The following is a 22,098-nucleotide window of genomic DNA, read 5'->3' as shown; positions in this document are numbered from 1 at the left end:
ATAACTGCAGATATGTTGGTATTGTTTATGGAGGAAAAATTGATTTTAAACTTTCAAACACCATGTTTAGACCTTTACTTGTCCAGATGCTTATTTCTGGATAGTATGACAAATCTAATTCCACTTCAAATAAATGAATTATTTTTGGTATCCTCCGAATTAGAGCAGTGCAAATGACAACTTATTAACAAGATTTAGATAGAGCCTGTCATTGTCTCCTGTGGATAAAGAAAGGGTTTATTTTATTACCTGATTTTTAAAAGATTAATATATCATCATTGCTTGCATTTATAAAGGTTTGTTCTTGTGGGGAATATTTAATAAGTAATTTGTTTATTTCCCTGTTTATAGTGTAGTGCAGAGCCTTGTCAGCATCACACAATGAAATGCTGACATTTACATGAGTTAATTTGCAGAGTTAACAAGACCCATTCTGCACACTCTGTTGCCTGTACCACACAGAAAACTTAGCTGATAGAACAGAACCCACTGCCTGGCATGCCTCAGACAAAGGTACATTCTGTGGCCCTTCCCATTGTGTTCTGATAAACCGTTCTTGGCTATAATGATACTGCCTATACAACCATAATATGTTCATGAGTTTTATAGATTAGATAGTTTATTACTTTTAAAAGAGGCCCATTTTTTGTGAATGTGAGAGAATAAATGTAACTGGAATAAAGTAATATTTCCTGCCAGCTGTTTTCTGCTGTTGCATGGTATTCCAGAGACTAAAATCACAATAGTAAGCTATGTAGGTATCATATGATGATGAAAAATGACTACAAGTGTTCCATTTGGCCTTTGAGAGTTAATAGGAGATTAAGAGTATTTGGAATATATATTTAATTTTTGAGATCATATTGGGGATAAGTTCAGTGTTCTTCCACAAAAGTAGACTTTGTGGCCACCATCAATGATCAAAGTGATCACTGTGGGCACTTTGTCTTCTGTCTTCTCAGAGTGCTTTTTACCTAAGTTTATTGTAGTAATCTGTTCCCATGTTTTCTTCCCTCCCAGATGGAGGCTTGTTAGGGCAAGAACTGTCATCTTTTTATCCTAGCACCTTTCATTGCCTCAGTACATGTAGTAAAAGTTTATTAAATGTTTATGAGTGAGTTAAGCATTCTGAGTAGATGTTCATTACTCATTTATTCAATAAATACTCAAATACTGTATTTTTGGCAGTCATTAAAATTAGAAAGGTAAATGAAGTAAGATATGCCCTCAACATGCAGTGTGAACCTGTCTGGATGTTCTGTTGACTGATTTTATTAATAATATTTTAAAATATTTTACTCGAAGAAGAGAAACTTAATATTTTTTTTATTAAAAAGTTGTTAAAAATGAGCTGACTAGTAAATAGTTACCACTAAGAGAAAGCAGAACTGTGAAGTTGTTTTGAAGTGTTGGTAGTCTTTGTAGGAGCAAGATCTGCCAGAATGAGTGAGTTCCTGGTGTTGATCCTATAGATGACAGAGGAGCAACTATGTTAGGGCCTTAGTGAAATAACATCAAACAAGGAGCAGTGGCGGCAAGTATAGGTAATCTCTGTTGTAGTTTCAATGAAAAAAACTCTTCAAATAAGATATGACATTACTTTAAAAACTAGAACCGAAACAAGATGAAGAACAAAGTGGGGCAAACAAATAACATTAATGAAAGTGTAACCAATATCAGGTTGACTGTTCTTTATTCTTTGTAGCAGATTGCCTTTTGAGGTTAGATATGAGTAAGGCTTGCATCAAACTTGAGGTCTTTTGGTGGGCTTCTTGTTGTACTGACATTGGTGGAAGGATATTAGCAATTCAAAGAAATTTTCTGAAAGGAAAAAATAGTATCCAAATCTACAGTTAAAAAATTATATAGCATTTTAGCCAATAAAATAAAGTGGTTAAATTATTATTATTTACTTCATTATTTTAGCTCTATCCTAATGTCCCTTTCTGTTCAGTCTCTAGACATGAGAATAATGATTTTTGTTTTTCTTAATCCTATTGGAAAAGCATCTTGCTCTTAGATTTATAGTAAGGTGTAACATCATACTTAAATAATTCCTTACTATCTTTCTGTTTTTAATCTTGAACTGCATTATGAGAAAGTAAGTTATGGTAGTATAGAATTAAGTATCTAGCTATTGACAACTCTGGAAATTATCTGACTTGTATGAACTGCTGAACCATTCATTTTTCTGCTATATTGTCTTATTTATTTACTTTTAAATCATAAGAGTTTTTCTTTTTTATTAATTAGCTGAATTTCTTAATTCTGCTTTTCTTTCTTTCCTTTATAGTTTTCCTTTCTTAGACTTTTTCTTAGTTTCTTTTTAACCTGCTCCAAACCAGTAATAGTCTTTTCCGTAGTGAAAGGTAGTTTTTTGTTTTTTTCCCCTCCTGAGTCCAAAGGTAAGTATTTTCTTTTGGTTGCTTCTTAGTAAGAATCTAGTGGTACTCTGTGCATCTCCTCCAGACAGTATCTGCCAGTAAATGGCCTGCCAGCAAGCCCTCTGCTGATTAAGTGTCTATATAGATCTTCCTTGACTTATGATGTTATGATGAGCTTATATCCTAATAAGCCCATTGTAAGTTGACAGTATCATAAATTGAAATACATTAATACACCTAACCTACCAAACAGCATAGCTTAGCTTCGCCTACCTTAAACATGCTCAAAACACTCACATTTAGTCCACGCTTAGGCAAAATCATCCAAAACAAAGCCTGTCTTATAATAAGGTATTGAATATCTCATAATTTATTGAATACTGTACTGCAAGTGAACAACAGAATGGTTTTAAGTGTTGTTGATAATTCACCCTTGCGGTCACATGGCTGGCTGGGGGCTGGGGCTCACTTATTGCTAGCCCAGGGAAAGATCAAAATTTGAAGTACAGTTTCTTCTGAATGCTTATCACTTTTGTACCAGAGTTGAAAAATCATAAGTCAGGGACTGTCTGTAGTGGTTAACTGTCCTTGATGGAGTAATTACAAAGGCAAACAATGTTGTATTATGTGGTATATTACTCTCCATATAACATTTCCTCCACCTTTATAATTTAGGCAAAAATGTGTTCATTTTAATAAAATATTAAATCCTAAGCTGATTTATCTTGATTCCAGTTCAGTATATTCTAACATGTATGTATTCATTTATGTGAATTGCAATATATTAAGAATATAAGATGAGAATAATGCTTACATGCTGTGTTACTTTTAAGTCATTGATATTAGTGTTTCTAGCCAAGTTATTTATCATTTCATTGGCTATGAGGAATTTCAAGTCTGTGTAGTGAAATAGAACCTGTTTAAATTGATTAGTAATTCTATAGTTTTTCTTCTACAGGTCATGTAATGTTTGCAGAAATAAAAATGGAGAATGGAAAGTCAAAAGGCTGTGGAACGGTCAGATTTGACTCCCCAGAATCAGCTGAAAAAGCCTGCAGAATAATGAATGGCATAAAAATAAGTGGAAGAGAAATTGATGTTCGCTTGGATCGTAACGCATAATTTCAGACCATGGTTGGAGCATTTTTGCGCCTGTTTTGCTGAATCTCCTAGTAGAAGTCATTTTTTTAGTAATACTGTATGCTTACAAGAGCTGTAAAAACGAACTTTTAAAATCCCACCAGCTTTGAACAGTATAGTGTTAAATATACTGTGATTTTTGTTAATCTCAAGTATGGGTTTTTAAAGAGAGCAAGTCTGGTCATTCAGTTTAAATGAATGGTTACACTGTTTTTAATAAGCCATTTTTCTTGTTATTTTCAGTACTACATTGTGGTATTTGTTTAAGTTTCCCCAGCTTTTTTCAACTTACTGCAAGGTAAAACAGATAATTTTTTCAAAATTCTGTCTTAAATATGTAATTGTCCTTGGAATAAAAGGGCTCAGACAAATTAGGATGTGATTTTGGTTGGTTTTAAAGTGCTTTCCTTTGGTGATAAAGAAACTCTTTAAGTTACAGATTTTAAAATTCAGGATATTTTTTATTTGACTTAAATGAAGAAATGGAGTTTTCCTTTTCTCTCCCTCCCCATCATTCACATTTTCCATATAACACTATTAATATTAACCTCCACAGCCCCATATTTTATTATTTCCAATAATTCCGAGTTCGTATAGAATTGATAATGTAACAAGCCCCAAGTATAATAATAGACAGACTATACCCAACTTTCTGTCTAGTTTCCAGCCATTGAAGTGAACTGCTGAAAAAAGAAAAATAATTGAAACATTGAGAGAGATGGTTATGTATGTCAGTCCTCTACTGTTCACTTGTACAGGAGCTGATGCATTTATAAATGCCGTTTTAATAACCCATGGAACACCTAGGCACAGCATATCAAACACGTTGGATCCCACAATGTTAGACATAGCCATATCTCCTTTGCCTACAAAAAAAAGGCATGTTGTTAAAATGTGCATACCAATACTGTATTTTATTAATAAGCTTCATTAGAAGAAACACTGGATACTTTTTTTGTTTGTTGGTTTTGAAAAATTGTATTAGAACAAAAATCTCACTGCATTTGTATTTTTTGATTTGGGGAGGGTTAGTATTTAAAGTCTTAACATTTATTTAATTATTTATTAAACCATTTTCATTATGGTATGTAGATTACTTGTCGCTCTTCATTCAAAATTCACATGATTTATTATGATTTAATGCACATTTCATATGAATATTATTTGGAGGATTAGGTTAATGAAAATGATCTGTTATTAAATAGTAAATTCTTCCTCTTGAGTCACTCCTTTTTCTTTCTTTAAGTATTATACTGAGGAAATACATATTTTTAAAGGTACTTTTGTTCAGTGTATTTCAGCCAAACTTAAGGAATGAGCAGTGCAACTTGAGGGATCTAGTTCTTACCTTTTCTTGCAACCAGCACACTTGCAATTGTGTCTGGTATGCTTGTTCCTGCTGCTAATAAAGTAAGGCCCATTACTGTGTCTGGAATTTCTAATGTTTCCCCTGTAAGAAACAAAGATACTACAAGTCACAAATATTATAGATTCACTAACCATTATCTTCAGGTATTTCAGAAATTTCCTTCACGGACAAAAAGAAAATAGGCATATTTAGATTTCAGAACTATGTTCTTAGATTTTAGCTAGCACAGTATTTGAATAAGATAGGTAAATGGGTGACCCGAGTGTGCACAGATTTTGAATGACAAATCTCTAAAGATACTTAATAGACCAAATTCTACCACGGTGTTAATTCCCCTGCTTATTTTGCTTACAGATTTTGGATGTTTACTGTTATCAAGGCTGTTGCTTAACATGCTAATAGGATTAGTCATTTTCTCTTTTTCAAAGCATTTTCTTAAAGTGGTCAGAGTAAAGCAAATTGTTTGTAGCTATTAATAGGCTGCAAATGTGTTCACATGGTATACATTTTTAGGTCCTGTTTTAGTGATATGCCTTAATTTAGTGTTTTCTTTGAGAAGGTACCATGCATCTGAGGAAAACAAAAGAGGGGTCTACCTGGGTGTTTCTAACATTTGGTCCCAGTTTGTTAATGCTTCTGTTAAATTTGATATCAGTTCAATATTTTTCAAAAGTGTATTCATTCTGGGAAACAGAATCAGAGGGAGGTTTTTTAAAAAAAAGTACATGCGCTCTTTTCAGTGTAACTGAAAATTTGCTTTAGAATCTTTTCTTAAAATGTCAATTAAAAGGACTTTAAGTAGCTTATTTATTGCATGCTTACATATTGATATTGGAATTAGAATTTGTTCGTTTTTGTTATTGGTTTGCTATGGTTCACATACACAAGTAACACTAATATTTATCATCTTGGGGGGATGTTCTATAATCTGTTACTTGATTTTGCTCTCTTCCTGTTTCCTTAAATGTCAAATTCTGGCTGAGAAAATTTAGAGAGATTTCATATGCAAGCTAATTGGACTTTTTCATCTTCCTCATTTAAAAAAAAGAAAAACTACTCTGCTTTTTGCTAACATACTATTCTAAGTCGTATTTTAATTTGGAAAAAGTCAGAGATTAGCAAACTTTATAAAGGGCCAGATAGTAATTATTTTAGACTTTGCAGGCTATGTGGTCTCTGTTGGCAATTATTCAGCTCTGCCTTGTAGGGTAAAAGTATCCATAAATAATATGTAAATGAATGGGTGTGACTGTGTTCAGTGAAACTTCATTAGCAAAAACAGGTGATCTGGTAATTTGGGCACACAGGTGGTAGTTTGCTCACCTCTGATAGAAGTCCATTCAGACTAACTTTTTTGGGGGGAGAAATTTCTGTTGTTTTTTTTTTTTTTCTGTTTATATTCAGTTTTTCCTTCTGGACTAGAAGTTCTGTGGGACTAGAGCTGATTATGACCAAGCAGTAATAGTTAAATTTTAATCCTGAAAGTAGTATAGAAACCTAAAATGAAACTTTATTTTACACCTTTTTCACTCGTTTCATTGTATGTTTATATTGCCTTATTAAAAAACAAAATGAAGTGTAATCCAGTCAAACAGTAGGCACACACCGTTTTCCCAAAACACTGGCACCTTGCTATATTTTTCATTATATAGTGGAATTCAGTATAAAGAGTATATTGTCATTCCCATGTAGATATCCTGTGATTATGATTTTATTTATAAGATGATCCCTTGACTTGTACCCCTGGGCTGTATAAAAGTAAGAATATAGTAAGAATAGTTGGTATATAACATGCAACTCACAGAACCTGAATGGTCTTGTTGGCATATTAATATTTACTCTTTTTGTACTTCTGCACTCATCTTTAGTCTTTGCTGGAAAAGAAAATCTTGTCCTTAGATTACTTTTAGTGAATCTGGCAGTTCTTACATGAAACTAATTTTTTCTTTTCAAATCGTGCTCATACTTAAGATACATACCAGTAATTGTGACCATCCAGACCAGAATGTATGTAAATGCAGATATCCATACTGCTGACATGAAAAAGGTTATCACAAAATAATTTTTCCAAAACTTTCTTCTACAATCTGGTGTGGTTAGAAAAAGTAATGTAATAACAGGAAGGGATAGTACCCAAAAAATTCTTTCTAAGTCTGCTTCAGGCATGTTGAAAACACTTGGTGGATCTGTTGAGGAAAAATTAAATGATTTTTGAGTTTTCTCAAATGGTCAATTGAGTTGGAAATGTCCATTTAGAAAGCTATATTGAAATAAGTTAGCTGTATCAGTTTTTAAGAGGCTATTTAAAACATTTGAATACCTCATTAACGATATTGCTGCCAAAAGGAAACTAATTGAGACTTCAGGGCAGACAGTGTAAAATGTGATACTCAGCATATCTCGATTTGGGGGCTTAACTCCCACCAAAATATCTTTGCTCATTTGCTAAGTATATTAGAGATAATGTTTATGAAGTGTCAGTTGGACATCTCTTGGTTTTCTACAGTGTGAATGGTCTTGGAATTTTTTTTTATTAGGATTAATCTGGCTTCTACCTTAGCAACCTGTCTGTTGTCTCTACTTCCCAGTATTGATAATGCCGCTAGCCTCCCCTATGAGATAAAAATGCATATGTAAGAGTATAAAATATGGAAGGCTTGTTTCATTACTTTCTTTACTACATTCAGAATTCACCTCAGTTCTTAAGAACTTTTAAGAAAACAGGAACTAGTATAGAATCTACAATGTAATTTATAACCTTGAGCATGTTCCTTCATTTAATTTGTTTTATTAAGTAAACAGAAGACAATATATTGGATAAAAATGGGAATTCATTTTGAAATTGTTTAAAATTTGTATGGCATTAAAAAATAATGTACTCGTATGTTGAATCAAATCACATTACCACTAATGCTAGTAAAATAACTCTTTAGAATTTTTTTTTGTGAAGCCTTAGCCAATTGGTCATCAAGTAATATTAGATATAAGTTTAGTGTAATGAAAAAAGTTGAACTGGTCCTTTGGTGTTTCTTGTAAATAAAATTTAACTTAGAGATGTTTATCTCTTGCACCTGAAAGACTACAATTTTTGTAAGAAGGAAAGAAGTGTTGTTTCAGTTTTTTTAGATAGTTAATCAGGATAACTTCCTTTTCTAATGTACTTAATTAAATTTAGAATTTGTTTCATACAACCACTTCATAAAAAAAGTAACCCATAAATTTGTATTTCTGGCGATTGCTGAATTTGACTTCCCGCTAGAAATACTTACCTGCATGTTTTGCTACTGCTTCAAATGACATGTTCAAATTCAGCTGTTTTCTTCTTTCTTTTTTCCTCACACCAACCCCTTTCAATGAAATCTCTAGCTTTTGTAAGTGGTTTTCCATTTTCTCAATCATGAACAAAGCCTCAGCATTGTCTGCTCCCTCTCTGGCCCCATACAGTCCTTCAGTTGCGTAGCCTTGGTGATGCTTCCCCTGTACATTGTCTGACGCGTTCTCTCTGATTACCACTGCCTCTGCTCTGTCTAGGCAACTACCAGACACATCAGCTGTTAGCAGCCTCCTACAGACACCCATGTCTTTTATCCCAGTATTTCAATTCTAACAGTCCCTGCGTACAAACCTGTAAAGACTCTTGTACTAACATGTAAGACTCTTCCTATCGTTCCTTTCTGTACACCCTTCCTCTTCGTCCTTACTGTGCTCATTCGGTGCTTCAGTTACGCTAATACTTGAACAGGCTGTTTTGTTCCTATTAATTCTTTGACATCAATATATTTTACTCCTATCCTTAGAATATATTTTACTCCTATCCTTGTGTCATTTCCATAATAAAGACTAAAATTGGTGTTACTTATTGGTCATAAATCAGATCATTGGTTAAAATCTGATGTATAAGGCTCAGGTTTTGCTCCTTTGTGGTAATCTTTCCTATCCATCTTCAAATTTTATAGTTTGTCCCATTTGAAAACTTCAGTTAACCTTTCTTTCTCTTTATTACTATGGGCATACTTCATTTGATTGTGCTTTGTTTTACTGCATTTTGTAGGTACTGTGTTTTTTAGAAGATAGGTTTTTAGCGATACTATCAAGCAAGTGTATTGGTCCCATTTTTCCAACAGCATTTGCTCACTTCATGTCTCACATTTTGGTAAATCACAGTATTTCAAACTTTTTCATTATATTTGTCATGGTAATCTGTGACAAGTGATTATGATTTGTTGAAAGCTCATGACGGTAGCATTTTTTAGCAATAAAAGTTTTTAAATTAAGGTATGTACATTGTTTTTTAGACATAATGCTATTGCACACATAATAGATTGCTATATAGTGTAAACCTGACGTTTATATGCACTCAGAAACCAGAAAGTTCATTGACTTGCTTTATTGCCCTACTCGTTTTATTGTGATAGTCTGGAACTAAGCCCCAAATATCTCCAAGGTATGCCTGCATTTAATCCTTCACATTTTAGCTATTTTGTTTTTTTTCTTACAGTATTGAGAGCTTAAGGATAGGGACTGCCTCTTCATCATTTCTGAATCTCCAGTGTCATTTGCATAGGAAGTATGTAGTTCTAGCGAACATAACTTAATAGTGGGCTCGATGTGCTTATTACCTTCAGAAACCTGACTAAGGCTATGTAAACTCATAGGAAGTTGGGAGTTGCCAGAATCTTCATAAAATATTCCACTGTCAGTTCTTGATTGCCGACGGATGAATGCTTGACCCTCATCTTCCCATTCCATCAGTGGCTGCTGTTCACTTCTCTCCTCCATAGCTTTGGCAAGACAGGTGCAGCAAGGACTGCATTTCTTTATGATATATTGGTTAATTTTAATGTCAAAACACAGCACCAAAACATATAATCCATATATCAAAAGCAATAAAATTCCTTCATACCTATAGAAAGAGAAATTGATGTGTTTTTAAATTAAAAGCAAGTTGTTTTAGAGTTAATAAGTTTTGTTAAATATCTTTAATAATTTTCTAATGCAGATTCTTTCAAAATGGTAGGCATAAAAAATGCTTTGAAAAAGAATAAAAATTGTAGACTTTCAAAATAAAAGTTTACTGAATAATGATGAGCATTGTCCACCTCAGTTCATTGGCAGAATACATTCCCCAAAGTACATAATAATTATAAAAGAATATAGATAGTATCTGTTAGTTCATTTCAATGTCTAATCAAATTTACCAGTTTAGAAATTCTGTGTAAAATATTGAGAATATTTGGCTGGGGCTTTTCAGTTTGCTGTACAAAGATTTTTTGGGGGTGGATGATTTTAATTTCACCTAATTTGGATTGTATTCACAAGATTTATTTACTTTTAAGAATTTTGTTCTTAAAATTATACCTTGAGGAGTTAGAACTGTCTCCCTATACTCTGATATTTTTATTTTGTAGCCAGTGAATTCTTGGTGTATCTGAAAGCAGGGTTGTTGATTTCCCTAAAAGAGGGAGCATTAGCTTGGGTACTCAGTGATTTTCCCCTTACAACTGCTGAGTCTCAGAAGGATCCCTACTGTAACTAACAGTCTTTCTTTGGGAGACAGACTAGATTTTAGGATGATTCATTTAGAAATTTTACTGTTTGCTAAGTTTCTTGATAGCAGATATCATGCAGGGGTGCTAAATAGTAGCACTCCAGAGGGGTACCATTTACAGTATTTTCTGTTTTTCTGGTGTCTTCATGCATTGCACAGTGCGCAACCTATGTGACTGTGTTTTATGTTTCTCTATCCCTTACGATTCCTAGCATAGCAATAAAACACCTAAGAGATACCTGGTGCACATGAGGTGAAAGTTATCTGCCCACTAAGTCACCCCCTTTTTCATTTCCTGGGAACAGCAAGGCAAAAGGAGATTACAGCAAAAGCAAACAGTTTTTAATATTGATACCTCTTGCTAAATTAGCATCAGAGAAACTTGGAGGAATTTAAAGGGACTTCTTTTACTTCCTCCATCATCTCTCCAGTCTTGTGGCCACGACCATTTCTAACAGGCACAGTAAACAATAACCCAGTAGGTAAAAAAAGCCAACAGCTGGGGCTTCAATGGCAGCAAAGTTGAGAGACTTCTGGACAGATACTGGGGAGAAGGAAGTAGGGTAATATCCAGTGATTAGTGAGACACGAAGGCTGATGTGACTGAAAAAGAAATTGCAAAGAAGGGAGGGCCCAGCCAGCAACTGTGATGAGGGTTAGCTCAGCTACCCACTGGAAAATGGTGTGGGAGTGGCAGATAATTGAGAAGTGAGAAATAACAGTTCTGAAGAAAAAAATGTTGCTAAACCATCAGAATTTCATAAAATCCTCTCTGTAATTATGTTTTACATTAAGAGTAACAATTATTTCAAGCTTACCAGTAAACTTGGTTGTCAAATATTATACCAAGAACTGCCGCTATGCTAACTGCATATGCTGCACAGTCTCTGAATAGGGGCCAACACGATAGGGTTGAAACCTGTAAAATGATAGTTAATTCAGTTTTCATTGTGCTGTAACTTCTTCAAGCACATGTTTCGTGTAATACTAAAATTGTGTATTTGTACTAAAATACTGTTATCTTGCATATTGCTTAGAGAAAAATGAATTTTTAAGAAAAATTGTGTTTCTAAACCTCTGATTTTCATAAATCTGATCAAGAGCTCTTTCTGGGTTAACTTTGAATACATATTGTTTTTCTACTGATGAATAAATTTGATTGAACACATTACTAGTGCCTTGTTTGTTTTAGACTATAGAGTGTTCTTGTAATTTTTAAGGTAATACATTTTGTTGACTGAAGTTTTCTTACCGCATTAGATAACAAGCCACAGGCTGCACAGATGCCCAGGAGATTATAAACTGCAGATCCAAGAATGGTACTAATGCCAATATCTCCCTGTGTGATAAATACACCTATGAGCAAGACAGTAGCCAAATTAGTGTTACTAGACTTGAAGAAGATGAAATCACATTGAGTAAGCAAGAAAAACAAGGAGCAGTATTTACCCAGGAAAGCAGTTACTAGTTCAGGAGCTGAACTACCAGCTGCCATAAAAGTCGCACCTGCAACATCCTGAGACAATCCGAGGGCTGAAGGCAAATGAAATGATGTTACGCCTGGTACAGTGACAAATGAAAGTCTCTTCATAACTAAGTACTGTAGATTCTGAAAGCTATAGCTTCACAGAAGAGCACTAATACTGACTTCAACTGGAAAAATAAAACATGCAGATTGAAAAATAGAGGAATCCAGTGTCTTGCTTTCTTTAATAATTCATTACTAAATGCTTTCATAGAACAAACAGGCCAAGACACTGTTGGAGCTTTGCTGCAATTCATTCTGAGTGCCAAGATTTGGGATCTTGTAGGACCCAGAAAAGAGTCGTTTCTGGCTGTAGGGGTCTGAATGTGTGTAGCAAAAGCATGACTTCTTTAAAACTACACTGTTAACAGTGCCCCAAAAGGAGCTAAAAAGGTATTTCAGGACCCCTAATCCAACTTGAAAAAGAAACGTGAACATTGGTAGGTTTTGACATCTGTAAGTAAATCTGAATTAAGGAGCTTATTTGATGAATTGGCAATTTCAACCTTGTCTAAATACAAATGAGAGGAAATCAGTTAATAAAAATCAAATTAAGGTTTACTATTGTATAATTACTCTTGATTTAGAACATGGAACCATTAAAACTGCTATAGAGTAGGAAATACAAGAAAATAACTACCATTCAAATAGTTTGTGTATATTCCTCAGACAGGCATGCAAATCCACTGTCTTCAGGGACTGACAAGGTGAGAGTCTTAAGAAATTTTTGGCCCTTTTAGTTTTTGAACTAAGGGACCTACTATGGGAAGGAAAAGAGAAAGCCACATTGAAACGACGTTGCGTTGGGAAAGCTAAGACAAAGTTGTATCAGAAATCCCCACTGAGATTTTACTGATAGATTTAAAAAATGGTCATTAGGGGTAGCACGCTGGACACTAAATTGTTTACCCTAAGTTAAAGGCGTCATAGTTAAAACTGAAATCCAGTTTTCCAAGGCTTTTGATAGCAACCCCCTGTTAGTGTTCGTTTACCTATTGATTCTTGACACTTCAGTCTTCCCAGACCTTCAAACTACAGTGTACTAGTTGAGTTCCTGTCACCTGTGGTCAGTTTCCTTGTACTTCCTGCCTATGGGGACCATTACCTATTGCTCACTCTCAGGTCCATCTCATGTTGTACCGTGCTGGGACATCTGCCATTGACCTTACTGATTTTTTTTGCTGTTCTTGTGCCATATTGCATCTTACAAAAATGGCCACACTATTTCTGCCCACGTGATTTTCCAAAACTGTTCCATTCTGTAGCAAAAAAAAAAAATGAGTTTATATGTCACCTTCTAGATGAGTCTTTGTAGATGAGCCTTTGTGACTTTTGACTAGTAAGTATGGCAGAGCCAGAGTATTTCCAAGGCTAGGACATAAAAGGTGACAAATCTTTCTCATGGTTCTCTCTGGAGGGACATTGCTTTAGATCCATAAGCCACATTAAAAGGCTGGCTACTATGAAATTTCCATACCAGAAAGACCGCATGAAGAGCCATATTGAAATAGAGATGCCTGAGAAACCCCTATTTCAACCCCCAAACTGTGAGTCTTCCTGTCCCAGGCACCAAATGTGAGGAAGAGGGCATTCAGAGAATTCCAGCCCTCTCTTCTAACTTCATGAGAGACCTCACCTCTAGTAAGAACTAAGCTGTGCCCAGTAAATCCCCAAAGCTGCGGGAGATAAAAATTAAATGTTTTAAACCATTAGTTTTGGGTTGATTGATAATTGGAACACCTGGGTAATGTTAATTTGTTAAACTTGATGAGTACCTACTGTGTCAGATGCTTTTATTTATTTATGTACCAGGAATATGGTAGAAAAAGCAAAAGTTTCTGCTGTTGTGGACCTTTAATTCTAGTTAGAGGAGACAGACAAGCAAAATATGTGTCATGTAAGAAATAGCAAGGAGCAAAAGCAGGGAGGGAGGGTAAAAAATGTCATGGAAGAAGGACTGTCATTTTAGATTGGGCAACCAGGAAGGACTTCACAGCTAAAGTCTTAAAGTTGAGGGGTCTAGCCACCCTCACACCTGGTGTAAGAGTACTATAGGCAGAAGGAATGAGTGCAGATGTTCTGAGGTAGAAGGTAGCCCGTGTGTTCAAGAAATGGAAAGGCCAGGGTGTCTGGAATAAAGTCTGTAAAGGTATAGCAGTAGGTTATAAGGTCAAAGGTAATGGATGGCCAGATCATGTAAGACCTTGTGGATCCTAGTAAGGACTTTTAGCCTGAAAGATTAAGGAAGTGCTTCAAAAGTCATTCACATACTGCCTGACCCAGTGGTCTTTTTTTTTATCATGGGGTTAGTTGGCCTTGGAAGTCCAACCAGCTCTTGTCTGAGTCATTTTGCCACCTGTGAAACCTTTGTTGTGAAAAATCTTCTCAGGATAGTTGGAATGATTCAATGAGGTCCTCGAGCCTATTCATCATTTTACCTTTGGTCATGTCACTTGAACATCCGCCTGCAGTGACTCATGAAGGGAGAGAAGTAATGTTTTGTGTAACATACCTCATGGCATTCCTTGTACTAGTTAGAGTTACGTATGTGTGTGTGTATGTATGTATATGTACATACTTATTACATATACATATATGTATACTTTTTACAACTCTGTGATATGTAGTAAGGCCAATTGGTCATAACATTTAAAATAAAGTGTATTTGCTCTATGATTAGCATTTTTCATTTTAGGACTGAAGTAAATAACATATTTATTGTATACAATTCACTTTCATATATATAACTTAATAATCTCAACTATCCTCAAATATGAGTGGGGATATTTCCATTTTACAGATAAACAGGTTCAGAAAGTTAAGTAACTTAAAGTTACATGGACAATAAGGGTGTTAAATGTGAGGAGTTAGGGCATAAATCAGAGTCTATTAAGTTCAGTGCTATTTCTATTTCACAACAGAAACCCAATATAAAAATGACATTTAGGCAGGCCAATTATAACAATGGTTGATTGAGTTATTTTCTTCCCTGTTTTGTGTACTGGCATATAACTACCCCCATTCTGTTCCTTTCCAAGGGAAAAAATAGTTCCTGGGAGTCAGAAATACTTTGGAAGTCTTCCAGCATATTGTCCAGAGAACGTATAGCATTTAGTGATATTGGATATTATCATGCATTCTTTTCTCAAATCAAATCAGGATTAGGTAATATGTGGCAGAATTGAAAAAGAAGAAAATGCTTTATCTTGAATTAACTGTCCAAACTTGGTGCAGCTGAAGAGTGAATGACTGATCTTTGTTTAATGCTAGCTGAAGAATCCTTCATTAGAAAAATTCAATCTCAACAGAGAAATGGTGATCTGTGGGGCTGTTGGAAGGTAGGAAAATAGGTGGCCCTTTCAAACACTTTCGTTATCACAAGGCAGTAACAATAAAGCTTATTACTATTCAGTGAGCTCTAATTGAGTTATGAAAGGAAAGATTCTGTATAGATGGATGTGTAAAACTTCAAAGATACCTAAGCAAATTATATTTTAAGGTTTTGAGCATATTTTTTAAAATGGTTTATACCTTTGAACTTTAGAATAGACTGGCCTTGTCTTCACTGACCTTTTGGGTAGCATTTCTCTTTGCTATAGTTTATTATTAAAGATAAATCGTTATATTTTTTTTCCCCTCCAGAGCTATTACTTTTTTCCCTCTCTCTTACTGTAAAGGAATAATCACATGTCCTTCAGGATATAGTAGAAATGTTCAATGTGAATTTTCTTTATAGGTTTAGATATCAATTACATTATTTATATAAAGTGCAACTTTATGATAATGAACTGATTACTAAAACTCATCAGACTTTTCTTAAGCATGTTCTCTTCTGTGATGCCATGTTGGAAGGTTTATAACAGTTTTTGAAAACTCCCTACTGGAAATATAGCAGAAAGAGTTTTAAAACTAAAATGGAGACTTGGGATCTGGCCCTGCCAATACCTTGATATGACACTTCAGACAAGTCATTCAGACAAGACTTGTGTTGTGTCATCTGCAAAATGGAGGATTGGACACTACACCATCTTTAAGGTATCTTCTAACTTTATCAATTTTTACTCAAAATGTGGTGTATGAATTCTATGCCTTAAGACTCTATACCACATATTGTTAAATAAGTTCCTTTTATAATTAAAGAAAAACCCTGTATTACTGAATATTTAGAACATGGGGGTAAAAAATAGAAGGGGGACAGTCACTTACTTTTACTATTGTACTTTAACCACTACCATCATTTTAGCATATTTTCAGTCCTTTTCACAATGCACATTTCAGTAGAACTACAACCACAGGCTATATGCAGTTTGGTATCCCCTGGCACAATTTTAAAAAATCCTCAGTGACAACAAATTTTCATGCATTGTGACTGGATTTGAGTTTTAGAAACAATCAAAAGTCATTCAAACCCAACTCTAGTGACTAGGGTGGGTAGTCATGCTGAGTAATTCTATTTTGGGTCCAAAATGAAGTGTGACAGCAAACCAATTCTTTTTTTATGATTTGCAAAAGTGGTTCTGACATTAATTTAAAATATATTTTTAGAAATATTTTGAACAAAGCATCATTGGGATAAATGCTTAGTCTCTCAATGCACAACTGCATGTATATGCTCTGTGATGTTTTTATCGACAAAAACATTTTGGAGTTCTTTATAGTTATCACCTCATATTTTGAGCCATGACAGAACAGATTCTGAAACCCTGTTTAATGCTTTTAAAGGCCTGATGCTGCTGAAAAACAAGAACTCCCCCTAACCTAACCTAATAGCTATGATTATTACAGTGAATTTCCACCTGCCCTAAGCCTATCATATAAAGCATACACAAGAAAATTTATCTCCAAACCTCACAGTTACCTGAGTTTTAGGGTCTCACATTTTCCCAATGTCACATAGGTAATAATTTCAGAGATGGGGTGGGTACCTAGCTCTTTTTGATTAAAAAAACTGCTCTTTCAGTTATACATATAAGTAAAGTGAAGAGATTGCTACATTGCTTTAGTACTATTATTTATTATCATCATCACCACTGCCTGTTCCTACAATAGCAACCTGGTAATACCAGCCGACTTGGCATTTATTTAGATCTGCACATCTGGGTAGATTTAGATGCAATCCCAGGGGGCCACAAGTTAGATCAGAGAGAAGATAAAAACAAAGAGGATGAAAATACTCGTAAGAGGAGGATGAGTGCCTGCGTGGCAGGGAGCAAGCACTAGTCCTAGATTCTTGCTTCTTTGGGAAGGATTTGCCTCTGTAAATTTCATGAGGATTAAGAATCAAACAATCCCCTGAATGAAACTGTAGGCTATCCAAATGTTGTATCACAGAAATTATTTGACTCCCTTTCAATTGTGTCAATTTAGAACAACAGACCATGAAAAAGTGTATGATATAAAAATTATATTAGAGAAAGGGTTAATATTCTTATAGTTAAAAAAATGTCTTGGAAATCAATAAGAAAAAGACCAATACCTCCCCTTCCTGTTAGAATATGGGCAAAAAGAAATCACAAAAGCAAAACCACAAAGTTCAGCAAATGTAAAATATTCAATAATTTTGAACATACAAATAATAAGACAAATATAAATGTTATAAAATGAAGTTCCATTTTAAAGCAATTAACAAAGACAATGAAAATGATATTATTCATGGTTTTCTGGAATGGAAGCTACCCCACATTCTGGAGGCTTAAGCTGACACATTTAAACCTGAAACCCACAATGTATGAGATGGCAATGTATAAGATAAAGCTTAAAATATGCGTAGCTCTGCATCTTTATAAGGAAATGATCAGAGAAGTTTGCGAAGATTTTATACAAGTATGGGCATAACATTATTTAGAACAAAGAAAAATAATGAGATTAATTCTTTTTAAAATGATAAATTTCTACTGGGTTACTTCTGCTCAAATAGCTTACAGAATCATAAACTATTGTGCTACCATTAAAAATCACATTTTTAAAGAGTACTAATATTAGAAAGTGCACAAAAAATATGAGGAAAAAGACAAAACCTCAAACTGTATATATAGGGAGATCTGAAAGACTGAAAGGAAATACACCAAATGATAACTGGGGATCTCTGCATTGTGGGAATGTAGGTGATTTTACTATTTTACTTTTCCTTCTGTTTTTCCTGTATTTCATCAATCTAAGCAAAAATACTATGTTAAAGTAATTTAATCCCTATTAAAGAAAAATATCAGTGTCATAATGTCAATAGACAAATGTATATATTTACATCTACTTAAGTTTAATAATAATAATTACAATAAACTGATGCTGACCTGTTCTGTAATATTTTTTCATTAAACAAGAGTGTGTCAAATGCCTCTGCTACTGCCTGGGCCTAAGGATACTGCTGTCCTTCAGTGAACAAGAGAGAAAATGGCCTGACTTGCATTTCTGGGGGAGGTGAAGGACGGGGCCATGGGAAGAAGAGAGGGAGCTTATATTCATGCTCATCACCTCCATGAAGAAATGCTAGCAACGTGTGAGTATGTGTGTGCGTGGCAAGGGGAGAGGTTGCCATTTCTGTGCAGTCCCGTGAGTATGCAGTAGGATACCTGACCCTTAACTTTGGCCTTCTCTGAAGTGAACACGCTCTATGAATTCAACTAACCAAGCAGGAGACACATACTAGAAATGCTGGCACTTTTGCTTACATGGCAAAAAACATCACTGATAACCTGATTTTAGGAGCCAGGGCACCAATGAAAGGCCTAGACTCAGAATTCTGGGCAATTACATGGCTGAAGGGATAGAACTGATGGGCTGGGACTGGTGGATCTTATTTTCAGAAACTAGTAACTGAGCTTAATTTTTAATAGCTGAATTTACAATTACCTGAAGCTTGAGTTCACTCTACATAAGATGCAGGACTTATTTATTTATTGGTTTATAAACATCAATTAGTTTCCTTACGGGCAGAGGCTGGGAAAGGAAGTGGGATTGGGGTGGGGTCCTTAATGGCATTTGTTTATCACCAATCTTTAAAAAAGTTATAGCAATTTTAGAGTAAAACTGAAAAAAAATTCAAAGTATAAAGTGGCAAGTATTAGAAATCCATTATATTAGGAGTATTCAGCAACTACATATATGTGAAAACTTGAAACAGTAAATGGCCAGGCAGTATAATAATGATGGCTGGGCACCATAAAGATGTCCAGCTGCACATTAACTACCAAGAAAAACCACACACAGGCCAATTCCTTAAGACATGACCCTACAAAACAGAAGTCAGAGCTCTGCAACTAACTGAGATGGACAGAATTATTGCTGACCTGTTTGAAAGACAGCCACATATATGTGGCACACCTCTTCTGGAAGGTTACAGGGTAGATTTCCAGCCACTTACAGTCACTGATGATTTCCAGGGAGGGTAGGAAGTACTCATCACAGACAATAGACACGGCCATGAACATGTAAAGGATAATTAGGAAGTAGATTATAATGCCTCCATCTGCACGCTCCTGTTTCGTGAAAAACCCTTCAGGAAATTCCAGGGATGGAGACATAACGCATTGGGTGGTATTTCCTGGTAAGGAAAAGGAGGTGAAAGTTTGAAGTATGTTGCAGTCACATATTCCAAGGCCACAAAGGGGGATTCTTTAAGAAAGCTAACTGTGTGGTATCTGGGTGGAATTTTAAGAACCCTGGTGAAAACATATAAAGCACTTTTTGAATTTGACATAGCTGTAGATCCTTAAAAAGTAGTCTTTGGGACCTGAAAGAGGTCCTTTAATGCAGTAAGCTTATGATAGTGGAAGAATTAAAAAGAGGAAATCATTAAATCACTTTTCCTTGTCTGCTTTATTTCTAAAAGAGAATTCTGAACTCCTTTTCCTCATCAGGTAGAAATTATACCTGTGATGATAAAGATTTCTGGTATTTCCCATTTAAGAGCCCAAGGTGTCCACAGGCCTGCAAAGGATCATCCATTTTTGAAGAAATAATTTCTAGGATAGAAGAAGATTGTTTTTTTTCTTGATGGTCTCCAACAATAAGAACTGGGGCTAGCCTGCTTTATGATGTCTGTGAATTATTTTGGAGCTGTCTTTGAGAACTTAATTTGATGTATTATAAGTGTTTGGTATTCTTCCAAATGCTGAAAATCAGAGCAAATACAGCAGGAAGCATAAGCAAAAGGGAGTTAAGTGAGAATTTCTCTCTCTGTCCTTTCATCTGTAGCGGCGGGGGTAGCTGACCCCAGTGTCCACCTACCTGTGGCCTTTGGGAGACGCTGGGGCAGGGCAGCGCCCGGGGCAGGCAGGTGTGCAGTAACCCAGAGGATGCCGAGGAGCAGGGCCCTGGTTGCCCACCGCGAGCCCCCTTCTGTTTGCATGTCTGCTGTGCGCTTACTGCAGCGAGCAGCTCCGGCAAGGGAGAAAAGGAGGATTAAGCTGAATCATGTGAGGAGTCTCCTTCCTGTCCAGCACATCTCAGCAAGGCCAGCGCAGGAGAGAGGGTGATTGGAGCCAGTGCAGCTTCTCTGGTCAGGAGCCCCACACCCCGGGGAAGCTGGGGGCGTGGGGCAGGGAGGAGAGCAGACAGTCCTTGTCTACAGCTGCTCCCGTGGCCCAGGGTCCCGGGATCAGGGCAGCTTGCTCTTTATGGCGTGATTTACTTAGAGTCTTTGTACTCGCTGTTGGACTTTCTCCAGCTTTGTAAGGATCTGAGTTTGCAACTGCTTCCACCTCTCTCCCTCCAGCCCTTCTTCTAGAATACGTTGAGACTATGTAGGTGTATTCTTTAGCTATGTTGGCACCTTATGTATTTTTGTTTTGGCTTCTCATTGTTATCTCCAATTAGGGCAAGTGGCAGGAAGGTCACTTAGAAAGTTACTGCATTCAAGTGGAGAAGTGATGGTGGCTTGAACCAGAGTAGTGGCAATGGGACAGGAGCGAAGTGGACAGCTTCAAGAACTATTAAGGAGGCATAGTAGATGCTATTTGATCATTGATTAGCTGTGCTTTCTGCCAGAGGTTCTAAAATGCAAGTTTGACAAGCCAGGGAGTGTTCAAATACAGACTACTATGTCCTGAACCCTAGCACTTGCTGAGCTTGCCAAGATGTTGAGACCTCTTGGCAATATAGTAACATGTGGCTAATAGCACAGGGTCTGGAGCCAGACCACTTCGTTTGAGTCCTAATACTGCTGCTTACTAGCTGTGTGATTGTGGCAAGTTATTTAACCTCTCAGCTCTTCTGTTCCACAATCTGTAAAATGGAAAGGTTATAGTACCACCTCCAATTAGGTTGTGGTGAGGATTATATAAATGAATGCATGTAATGTGCTTAGAATAGCCTTTGTCACATGGTCAATGTTATCAACCTACCTGTCTATCTATTAATATTATTATGAATGTATTATTCTTAACTGAGATAGAAGCTTCTTGGCATAAAGGAATTTTCTTTTTAGTTTTGTAGCTCTCATGGTTCCTTTGCTTTGCAGATAAAGCGTAAGAATTGATGTGGTTGCCAAGTTTTAAATTTAGAAATTGGGTTTTCTGGTGAAAGGAGTTAAGTTACTTCTAATGTTTATGATCTTAGGTTGGTAAAATTTCTCAAACACCCTTAAGCGTTGCTGGGAATTGATTCTCATTATAAACCTCTCTGAAACTGTCATTTCTAGGAACTGACTGTCCAGATGTGTGGTGTGGTTGGGAGGCTGGGATGATGAGTCACAAAAGTACAGTCCAATAACAGCAGATTCTCAGCAAGCAGAGTTCCAGCTGATGATACCCATGGGAGGCATGCCCTGGACCACTGACTGCACTGTGGTCTCAGTGCCAACAGTGGCTACTGTCTGGGGAAGAGGCCATTTCTGTGCTGAGTGAAAAGGTCTTTGAGCCTTTCCTCTCCAAAACATAGTAGGTCAACCGGTTAATAAAGCTAAACATTAAAAACAAACAAAATAGCTCAAAAACTCAAACCCACAGTGAACACTTTCAGTGCATGATGCTAATCTAGGAAACAGAATATCTGAAGATACAATCCAATTACAATGAAACAGGAGTGCCTTGTACACTGTACTTAATAAATGTTTGTCAATTGATTACATTGTAATGATTCTTGAAAACACATTCCCACAACACATACTTGTTCTGAAGTATACATAAAATATTGA

At 35.8% G+C, this 22,098-nt stretch overlaps 2 protein-coding genes across 4 annotated transcripts in view; one reads left to right on the top strand and one right to left on the bottom strand.

Annotated features, from left to right (window-relative positions):
* The window catches only part of MYEF2 (myelin expression factor 2), a 28,705-nt gene extending 23,967 nt beyond the window's left edge, over positions 1–4,738 (top strand). Inside the window, exon 16 of the mRNA XM_073211765.1 lies at positions 3,343–4,738. Coding sequence (XP_073067866.1) covers positions 3,343–3,506 — 164 coding nt within the window. The 3' untranslated portion in view covers positions 3,507–4,738. The remainder of the gene's footprint in view (positions 1–3,342) is intronic.
* On the bottom strand, positions 5–20,383 carry SLC24A5 (solute carrier family 24 member 5). 3 transcript variants are annotated; one of them, XM_037022131.2, is made up of 9 exons: positions 20,193–20,380; positions 19,327–19,506; positions 11,891–11,974; positions 11,694–11,797; positions 11,260–11,360; positions 9,513–9,796; positions 6,873–7,079; positions 4,873–4,974; positions 5–1,821 (listed from the first exon to the last, which is right to left on the bottom strand). In XM_037022131.2, the coding sequence occupies exons 1-9, from the start codon at positions 20,311–20,313 to the stop codon at positions 1,745–1,747; spliced, it is 1,260 nt and encodes a 419-aa protein (XP_036878026.2). In that variant the 5' UTR covers positions 20,314–20,380; the 3' UTR covers positions 5–1,744. The 3 variants fall into 3 exon arrangements, with proteins under 3 accessions (XP_036878026.2, XP_073067862.1, XP_036878027.2); XM_037022132.2 differs by lacking the exon at positions 5–1,821 and adding an exon at positions 4,068–4,390 and having other exon boundaries at positions 20,193–20,383; XM_073211761.1 differs by having other exon boundaries at positions 11,694–11,974; positions 20,193–20,381.
* Between the last annotated feature and the right edge of the window lie 1,715 nt (positions 20,384–22,098).

Source organism: Manis javanica, chromosome 8 (assembly GCF_040802235.1).
Source record: "Manis javanica isolate MJ-LG chromosome 8, MJ_LKY, whole genome shotgun sequence".
Lineage (NCBI taxonomy): Eukaryota > Metazoa > Chordata > Mammalia > Pholidota > Manidae > Manis > Manis javanica.
The sequence above is the reverse complement of the archived record's forward strand: the minus strand, read 5'-3'. Positions and strand labels throughout refer to the sequence as shown.